Below are 9,566 nucleotides of genomic sequence, written 5' to 3' on the forward strand. Positions count from 1 at the left end.
CTCTCTTATACTTTATTTTTACGTAGAATGTAAATTCTTTGAAGGCAGAGACCATTTCTTTTTTTTGTCTTTGTAACCGCAAAGCCTGTTATTTATGAAGCTTAATAAATGCTTGTTGAATTAAGGACTGGGAAATTTGCTCCGCGGCCTCCCCCTAAGCTAGGCCTGGGGTGGGGTGGGGTGGGGTGGAGTGGAGTAGGTGTTTCCTCTTAGGTTGGCACCTCCGGTTCCCCCCCTTCACCATGCCACCCACACTCACCTCCCTCACCAGCCTCTGGACCTTGTAGCTTGGCCAAGGCTGTTAAGGTAAGGTCACCAGTCCCTGCCCTCCTTGATCCCTCATTAGATGGTCACCTCTGCCCTATATATAAAACCCAAGTCAGACAGCCAGAAACAAGGAAGGCAGAGAAATTTATTGACTGCTAGTTAGTGACAGCAATGGTCAGTGAGAGCAAGGGGAATATGGTCACTCCAACTGCTCTGAGTGACCAGAAAATGACTTGCGTTGATTCTGAGGCTCTCAGGATGGGGAGGAAGGAGTAATAGTCACAAATGGTCCTCAGCTTCCTCAAACTGGGGCTGGAGCTCAGGCTGGGGTTGCGATTGGGGCTGGAGCTTGGTTTGGGGCTGGGGCTGGGATTGGGACTGAGGCTGGGGCTGGGGCTGAGGCTGGGGCTGGGGCTGGGACTGAGGCTGGGGCTGGGGCTGGGACTGAGGCTCTGACTCAGGCCAGCAGGGAGATTCCCTGCCATCCTGAGACTCCTCTCTCTGGAGTTTGGAAAGGAGTCGAGCTGTCTCCTGGGTAATCTCAAAGTGCTTTGGCAGTTTGGCTCGGCGAAGAGGGCTGCCTTCTGGGGAGGCACTGGTCCAAGGCCCCTGGCCCCGAAGGCTTCCATGTCGGTCCTTGATAGGGGTTTCCTCACAGAGTTTAGAGGCCACCAGGGCCAGGCTGGACAACTGGTGGATGACTGGCCTGACTCCCCCTGCCCGGGGATATTTCACAGGCTGGCGACTAAAGTGTCCCCGGGATTGTGTCCCTAGAGGGGTTTCCTCACGAACCTGATTGGAATCTGACAGAGGAAATGGGGCTGATTAGTTTCAGCCTCCCTAAATCTCCCTCCAACATTATTCCTATATATTATACCTCTATACCCACAGTTATCCCCAGGTCACCGGTACCCCAAGTTCCGTAGGCAGTTAGAGTACTGGACCTGGAGTCAGGAAATGTTGTTCAGTTATTCAGTTGGGTCAGATTCTTCATGACTCTGTGGACCATACTGTCCATGGGGTTTTCTTGACAATGATACTGGAGTGGTTTGCCATTTCTTTCTCCAGTGGATTAAGGCAAACAGAGGTTTGCCCAGGGTCACACAGCTAGTTAAGTGTCTGAGGCTGGATTTGAACTCAGGTCTTCCTGACTCCAGGCTCAGTATTTTATCCACTGAACCATCTAGCTACCTCTGGAGTCAGGAATAGCTGAGTACAAATAGATACTTACTAGCTGTATGACTCCAAACAAGTCACTTAACCTCTCTATGCCTCATTTTCCTCATCTGTAAAATGGGGATAATAGCATCTATCTCCCAGGGTTGTTGTAAGGATAAAATAAGACAATATCTCTAAAATGCTTTGCAAACCTATGTAAATGCTAGCTATTATTATTACTAGTAATAATTAAATTCACTTAGGGCCACAGTATGCCAAACTTCTCAGGGATGTTCAAGATATCAGAGCTGTCAGCCCTTCCTCAGTTACCTCCCAGAGTAACCCCCAAATCCCTGAGGCAGAATCATGTCTACCTAAGACCTCCCAGGCATCTTCTAACTACTACACTCACCTTCTGTTCCCTCTTCTGAGGGGTTCCCAACGACCCACTCAATGAGGTCACCTTTGGATGGTGAAGTCTGTGAAGAGAAGCATCAGTAAAAGCCAAGGGACCGAAACGGTCCCAACTCTGAGACCCAAAGAGTCTGGTCCAGGATAGACCTAGAGACTTTGATCCAGGATAGAACTACAGAACAAACCAGGCACTCTGACCTGGGACAGAAACAGAGACTCAAAGGTGGCTCAAAAGCTTTAGCCCAAGACAGGTAGTCTAACCCGGACATTCAGAGAGTCTCACCTAGGATTGACCCAGAGATTTTAACTTGGCCTACAGACAAAGAAGCCCCCAAAGTCAAACCCAAGACCAAAAGCGTCTAAACTGGGACAGAGAGAGAGAAATCCTGAGAGTTTACTCGAGACAGACCCACACAGTCTTACTGTGGTCATAAGCAAATACGGAGATGGATTCCTACTCAGTGAGCCCGGCCCAGGACAGACTCCAGCACAGTGCTCAGGAGTGCTCAGCACCCCTCACAAATCTCATTCTTTCCCTACTCCTTGGAAATTCTCCCCTTAGTCAGCAGAATTTACACAAAACCTTAACCACTTTTGGAGGAAAGCTCTCTGATAATATAAAACAATCCCTCAGGTGTGCTGGAATTTGGGCAAGTTTATGCTTCTACATACATCATCACATTCTAGGAGGTACCACTCCCCGCCCCTATCCATTCCCTGTGGGACTCAGAATGTCATTTCCTCTTTACAATTGACTTATACCATTCCCCATCATCTCTGACACTACAGCCTCTATATAGACACTGTCACACCCCTCCCAACTGTTAGCACACTATTCACTCTTCCCTGTTACCCTATTGTTCCTGTTCCCCTCCCCCACTACCCTTAAGCTATTACTTCACCACTTCCCTTGACTGGGCCCAGGCTCTCTGGCAGTGTACAGCCACTCCACTGAGGTTGTATTGTAGAGAGGGCTGCAGACTGACTAGTAATGGACCCTACCTCATCAGATGATGCTTGGACCCCTGAAGTCCCAGATTCCTCTTCAGCAGAGGTCTGTGTAGCAGGATCAGGAGTTCCAGAGTCAGATGTTTCTGCAGTGGTTGGAGGGAGTTCTTCCATCCCAAAGACATCCTCATAGTGGATGATGAGAAACTCAACCATCTGGGCCTGGTATCCTGAGTCCAGGAGGCAGGCCACTGGGCTGGTGCTGACCCCACCCTGGCCCTTTGGTGGCCGAAGCAGCGTTGGCCCAAACACGATGCCCAAGTTGTTGGCTGACATCTTGTTTTCCTCAAACCTTGAGGCCACCCTGGAGGAAGACCTGGGTTCAGAGGTTGCTACCTAGAGACCTCTAGCCCCTGGCTCAAGCCCCAGCCCCAACCCTACCTGAACAAATGGGCCACCAGGTGTCGGAGAGTATTGTAGTTAGAGCCAGGCAACTGTCTCAGGAGAGTTCTCAGGGCACTGACAGCTTCAGCCACAGAGTCAGCACTGGGGCTGGGGTCAAGATTGAGTTCACGTTCAGAGCTCCCTGAGGCATCTGATGATACCCCTGGTTGAAAAGTCTTAGCCAGAGAGATGAAGGCAGCATAGAGTTGAGAGGGGATGATAGAATCTGTGAGCTGGGAGAACAAGGAGTGTTCTGGCTTAACTCCCAGAACTGATCTCGATTTGCTGCTCCACCCTCCTATCCCTCCTGGGCTCCCATCTTCCCCACCTGGCTTCCATCCTTTAGTCTCCCAAGCCTAGTACCCAAGTGCAGCCCTCCACTATCCTCCTTGGCTCCCTAATGCCCCCTTCCCATCTGGCCTGAGCCCCACCTCCTTAAGAAAGTGCTTGAGTACTCCAGTGACATCGTGGGGAGAGTTACCCGACAACTCCACCAAGGCCCAGCCATTTTCGAAGGCCTGACAAAGCCGCTCCACTCGAACCCGGGACCCGCTGATTCGGTAAATACCCTGAGGATTGGAGTTTTAAGTCATGAAGCCAAGGGGCCACTTTCCATCAGAAGATACTGGGAAGTCAAGGATCAGATGGTTGACTCGGGGATCAAGGTCTGGCTAGGGGTCACTAGGAGTCAGGGCCTGACCCAGGGTTGGGACCAGGATTGGTTCTTCCCCTCACTCCATACCTAGAATACACTCCCTCCCCAACTCTTCGTCAACAAGATCACCAGCTTCCTTCAAAGTTTAACTCAAGTAGGGGCAGCTAGGTGGCACAGTGGATAGAGCACTGGTCCTGGAGTCAGGAGGACCTGAGTTCAAATCTGGCCTCAGACACATAACACTTACTAGCTGTGTGACCCCAGGCAAGTCACTTAACCCACTGCCTAGCCAAAAAAGAAAAAAAGTTTAACTCAAGAGTCACATCTTAAAGGAAACTTATGATGATCTCCTTAATTGCTAATGCGCCCCTTCCCAATTTTATATATATATATACACATCGGTTTCTTGAGGGCAGGGGCTGTCATTTTTATCATTGTATCCCCAGTACACACAATGCCTGACACACAGTAGGCACTTCAATACTTATTAAATAGAATTGACTCGGCACCTGTACACTGAGGGCACGGTGCTCAATTTCAGCAGTGCATTTGATGACCAAGAAAGGCACCTCCTCTGGGAAGTCCCGGGGCAGCTGGAGAAAGTCAACTCCAAAGAGCTGAGTTCGGGCTGGGAGCTTCCTGTGGCCACACAGAATCAGTAAAGACTGCAGACAGCGCTTGTGGCAGGCTAGAGAGCACTGAAGGATCAATCGCAAAGGGGGTGAGTGTCACTGGGAATCATGAAAAGGCTGAGAGTCATCAAAGGGCAAGAGGTCAGGGAGGAGTCAGGGTCACAATACCTCCTCACACTCGATCCCGCTGACCATGAAGGTCTCACACTCACGGCACTTAGCCGGGCCCCGAAGCCTTCGAAAATGGTGGGTCTGGGCTGCACTGGATTGTGTCCACTTCTTCAATGTGTCATTGTCTGCTCCATCCCCAAGCTCTAGGGGTCAGTAGGGAAGGGATATTCAGGTGAGGGTCACCTCAGATCTGGCCCCTGATTCCCCTCTTTTTGAGGTCATCTGAGAATTCAGGGTCTGGGGCTCATTTAGGGGGATGAGTCATGAGGAAGAGAGAGAAGCTCTCACTTTTTCCAAACCTATGGGGCTGAAGGGATGACGTCCAAAGTTAAAACCTCACCAGGGCTGGATGTAGGCGAGTCCAGAGACCGCGACTCACTGCTTCCACCTACACTGTCCACATCGCTGCCTAGAGAGATGCCCAGGCTCCCTGGATGGAGAGGAAGGCAGATAGTGAGTATAAAACCTTCTGAGGGCCCCACGACCTCACTCCCATCTCCCCAAAACATTTCCTCATTCCCTCACTCTCACCATGGTCCCCAGGCTCCTCCCAGAGGTTGAGCTCCAATAAGGATTCATTGGACTGCAAGGATTGCTGGGATGGAACCTTCTTTCGAGCATCCAGAGGGGAGCTAAAGGGAGTTATGGATGAGTGCTGAGCCTGGTCAGGCACTAGAATCCTCTCACGTCCAAAATCTCCTTGCCCTGACCCAGTATTAACCCACGAGGTACTGACCATCCCCACAGACTCATTTCCCACCTCTGTGTTGAGGCCACAAACTCCTGGAAGGAGAAATCTGGTGGGGCTGGAGGAGGGGGCTCTGGCCACATTGTCTGTACAAACTCAAGGTACCGCTGGCCAGGCTCAAAGGGCATACAGCATTCACTAAGTGCTGAGAAACTTTGGGGTCCTCGCTGAGCCAGGTCTCCTCGAAGGCTGAAGAGGTACATGGACACCTAGAGAAGCACACAGATCCCTTATAGAGCACTCAGAAACCCAGAAATTTCCCCTCCACCATCGTCTCAAACCTTCAGAGGCCCCCAAATCCTCTCTAAGGGAACAGACATCTAAGAGACACCCCCAGCCCAACACTCACCTTCTTGAGCTCCACATCCCCCTGAAGCAACATCTTCCGGACATGGGACACGATTCTCTGTTTTGTAGCCTCCAGATCCCGCTGCCGGAGGTTGGCCTCTCGGATGCAGGCCTGATAGTGAACTTCAGACTCCAGTGCCTGGGGAAACCAAGGTATGGAGAGGGAAGGGAAACTGAGGCACAGAGAGTGAGAGGGAACAGAGACACGGGGCAGGGGGGGCAGTGGGGGGGGGGGTGTGCACATTGTGCAAAATCAGAAGCTGGGTTCCTACCTTGGCCTGGGCATCATCCCGTGAACGGCGCCTTCGCTCTTGCTGCTTGCTGGGGACCTCAGGAAGGCCCAAGATTCGAGCCTGCGCATCCTCACTCCTCTGTATGTACTGGACCCGAGATCGCCGTAAGGCCAGCACTGCTTCATTCTGGGGTCAGAGGTCAGGGTCAGTGGTGGTAGAGGTCAGGAATGAGCAGGCACCTCCCTGTCCCCTGGTTTCCCCCTCACCATCCTTTTCTGTTCACGAGCCCACTGAGCCTTCATCTCTTTCCGTCTTTTCTCTATTTCATTCCTCTGGGCCACAAGGGGCTGTAGGAACAGAGACCAGGGTTGAGTGGAACCTCTGAGAAAGGCCTATAGCTCTTGGACTCCCTACCTGCTCAACTCTTCCTAGGAGTTAGTGGGGATGAGGGCACGTGCTCACATACATATATCACACATACACACAGACCTGGTAATAATTATGTTTCTGCTGTGTCAATATCTGCAGTGTCAGGTCTCCAAGGATAAGGTCCTGCTCTAGGAAGAGGCCATAGACATCTCGGAGTGGTCCAGGAGGATGCTGAGGAAGGGGCAGAAATCAAGAGAGGAAGCTAGAGAGTTAAAGGACCATTGCCTGATAGAGCTGGATATGACCTTACAGAAACATGGTCAACTGACTCTCTGGGCCCAAGGTCACTGGAGACCAGCATCAGAACTGGGGTTGAATCTAGCTCTTCTGACTTCTAGGCCTGGGCTCTTTCCTCCACAGGAAGAGAGACAGGGGGCTGGGGCTGAGGGAGGATGGGGATGGGGGAGAGAGGAATGACTCTGAGTAGGGTTAATAGGGTCATACCTGCTGCTGGATGGATACCTTTGCTGCCTCAGCAAGCTTCATGATGTTTTTGGAAAATTCTAGCTCTGGAAAGGGAAAAATGAAACCAAATCTGAGGTTAGAGGTCACAGTTGATTGTAGATGATTATAAAGGGTCAGAGCTGGAGGCAGAGGAGGAGAGCATCAAGGTCAAAAGGCTAGATTAAAGACTGGGGTCCAGAGGTTAGGACTAGTATCCAAAGGCAGAGTAGAAACAAAGGTTGAGGCCAGAGGTCAGGGGACAGGGCTGGGGTTTGGCCAGGAATCACCATAGCTTGCTCTCTTTTCAGTCCAGCTCAAAATCTCTTTTAGATGTCTGCTCCACATCTTGGCATAATCCAAGGCAGCCTCCACGCCTCCTTCACTGCGCACAAGCCGCGTGTCCAGTTCCTCCCCTTGGGAAAAAGGGTTAACTGAAGGGGCCACGCCAATCCTTAACCTGACCCCAGGCCCCAGCCCTTGACCCCAGCCTGTACCTGTGAGAGGGACAGGGCCTCCAGGGAAGGGGCTGCTCCAGCTTTGGGTCTCATTAGTCTAGGGGAAAAGCTCAGTGTTTGGCTGGTGGTCACTGACTGCTGAACCCTTCCCTAGGACCTAGGTAGGAATTCTTAGAGGTATCAGCAGATCCAATCCTTCCCTCTCCCTCTCCTCTTACCTCCAATCCTGGCTCAGGGTCATCCAATGGCGCTGAGTCTCCAACCAACATTTCCATAGCCCTGGAGGTGGGGGTAGGGGTGGGGGTAGGTTAGGGTGTCCCCTTGGCTGAGTCTGTCTGGGGTGGGGCTCAGTGGGTTTTGGATTTCTGGGGTTTAGGGGGGGGTCATCCTGGAGGACTGTGGGTTTGAGGCTTATCTTCCCTGCCCCCACCCCAGCCACTCACGAATTTCCCAAAGAAATCTCCAAGTTGTCCAGGCTCCTGAAGATTTCACTGTAACGATTTCTGTTCTCAGTGCCCTGAGTCTGGGGGAGACCTGGAGGTAAGGTATGGGTGAAAAAGGGGTTGTACACATCCCAACTACACTTACTTGATGCGCACAGACCATCCCCACCAGGGGCAGGTGTTCCTGAGTCTGCATGAAATTTCAATCCTAGGAGGGCTCAGACTCCAGGTCTGTCTCTGCCTTCCGGTCTGAGTTTTTAATCACAATTAGGGCTTCAGGAACTCATTTACACAGACATTTACACGTGTGTTGTACACTGGAGCACAGGTATGCATATACATATACATACACACAGACACATACCTGCAACACAGACTAGCACACGGAGGGAGAAGGGTACTCGGTGAATGTCTATGGGCCCTTCCCCCACCCCATTCCATATTCAGCAGAAGCAGAAGCAGCCACTTCCCCCACCTTGGCAACCGGATGGGGGAGGGCCGGGCATGAGGGTGAGGAGGGGGCGGTTGTGGGGATAGGAGGAGGGGGCAACTTGAACCCTCATGTCCCCCTCATACCGAGCTGGGCTCCTTCCATGGCTCCAGGTGCAGGCCCAGGGGGCTGCTAGGTGGAGGTGACCGGATGCAGCAAAGTTAGGGGCCAACCTTTCCCCTCCCACCGCCCCCCCAGGCTTCCTGCTTCCGTATGGGGACCGCCCCGCCTCCACAGGGCGGGGACACGCCCGGCGGGAAGTTCATTGTGCCCCCAGTTTCTCACTCCCGCCCCCATGTGCTGATTCAAGCTGAGCAGGCCTGGGGTTGTGAATTTCTGTTCGCAGGCCGGCATCGCCAGCCCTGGTCACCATCCAAACTCAGAACCTGCACAGAGACCTGGAACCTGGCTCCTCCTCACAGACAGACACACTGGGACTCACACTTACACACAGCCCAAGGGCTTTTCCGAGACCCGCCCTTTCTAGACCCCGCCCCGCCCACGGAGCCCTAGACTCCACCCCCCTCACCTGGGTTCCCGCCCCCTCACCTTGCACCGCCTTGACTAATGCTGCCGCAGCCCCCCGAACACATGGTCCCACCAGCAGCGGGTACTGGGTCTGCAGCTCGGCCACTGCCTGAAGCAGGTCACTAAGGTGAGCCTCTAGAGGGTCAGACCCAGCTCCGCCTGCGGGGGAGACGGTGTGAAGGTCCAGCCCAGACAGTCCTCCCCTCATCCCGGCTCTGTGGCTCTGACCCCCAGTCTGCTGGACGCTCTCCCCCGCGGGCCAAGGGTGACCCTGCCTCCACCACTCACAGCCCTCGCGGCCCAGCGCCCGAAAGTTGAGGAATTTCCCGTTGATGAGGCGGAGATGCGCCGAGACCCGGCGGAGCTGGCCCGGTGAGTTCCAGCCAGGGTTGAGGTCAGGCATCTGTTGGGCAGACACCCCAGGGGGACCCAGGCATTCGTCTTGCGCAGGGGGCTCCCTTATAGCCCCAGCCCGGCTCATAACTTTCTGACAGATGTGGACCATGGGCTGCTCCGGAAGTTTGAAGACCCAATAGTACTGCTCCCAGCCGGCACAGGGCCTCCTTGTGAGGAGCCCAGGAGGTCACGGGAGCCCAGTGACCCTGTTCCTGGGTGGCCTTCACAGGTCTGGACAGATGCAGGGGGTTGCCCCAGCCAGGTCGTGGTGAGGGTGGCTCGGCCACATTCCAGCTCCTGGCTGACAAGCTAAGCATTAACCTCTCCCTCACTGGGTAGGCTGGGAACTAGCCAAACAGGGGA

General features: G+C 53.3%; 1 protein-coding gene across 3 annotated transcripts; it reads right to left on the reverse strand.

The window, feature by feature from the left end:
- Positions 1–392: 392 nt before the first annotated feature.
- GMIP (GEM interacting protein) lies at positions 393–9,523 on the reverse strand. Of its 3 annotated transcripts, XM_027857816.1 has the most exons (21): positions 9,096–9,496; positions 8,829–8,966; positions 7,790–7,880; positions 7,565–7,625; positions 7,386–7,443; positions 7,179–7,304; positions 6,892–6,956; positions 6,508–6,618; positions 6,285–6,365; positions 6,058–6,204; positions 5,787–5,924; positions 5,450–5,646; positions 5,221–5,321; positions 5,030–5,119; positions 4,687–4,832; positions 4,396–4,584; positions 3,663–3,800; positions 3,229–3,464; positions 2,842–3,151; positions 1,838–1,904; positions 393–1,070 (listed from the first exon to the last, which is right to left on the reverse strand). In XM_027857816.1, the coding sequence occupies exons 1-21, from the start codon at positions 9,310–9,312 to the stop codon at positions 547–549; spliced, it is 3,231 nt and encodes a 1,076-aa protein (XP_027713617.1). In that variant the 5' UTR covers positions 9,313–9,496; the 3' UTR covers positions 393–546. The 3 variants fall into 3 exon arrangements, with proteins under 3 accessions (XP_027713617.1, XP_027713615.1, XP_027713618.1); XM_027857814.1 differs by having other exon boundaries at positions 8,829–9,523; XM_027857817.1 differs by lacking the exons at positions 8,829–8,966; positions 9,096–9,496 and adding an exon at positions 8,366–8,474.
- Positions 9,524–9,566: the final 43 nt, after the last annotated feature.

Source organism: Vombatus ursinus, unplaced genomic scaffold (assembly GCF_900497805.2).
Source record: "Vombatus ursinus unplaced genomic scaffold, bare-nosed wombat genome assembly UNPS02012319.1, whole genome shotgun sequence".
Taxonomy (NCBI): Eukaryota; Metazoa; Chordata; class Mammalia; order Diprotodontia; family Vombatidae; genus Vombatus; species Vombatus ursinus.

What these genes read in the sequence shown, in the direction of transcription:
- GMIP (XM_027857814.1), bottom strand. Translation starts at nt 9,312, where the DNA reads ATGGTCCACATCTGTCAGAAAGTTATGAGCCGGGCTGGGGCTATAAGG. An exon ending in GGAGGAGCCTGGGGACCATG is followed by an intron (nt 5,120 to 5,220) that starts GTGAGAGTGAGG and finishes CTCTCCATCCAG; the next exon opens with GGAGCCTGGGCATCTCTCTA. An exon ending in TCAAGCACTTTCTTAAGGAG is followed by an intron (nt 3,465 to 3,662) that starts GTGGGGCTCAGG and finishes TTGTTCTCCCAG; the next exon opens with CTCACAGATTCTATCATCCC.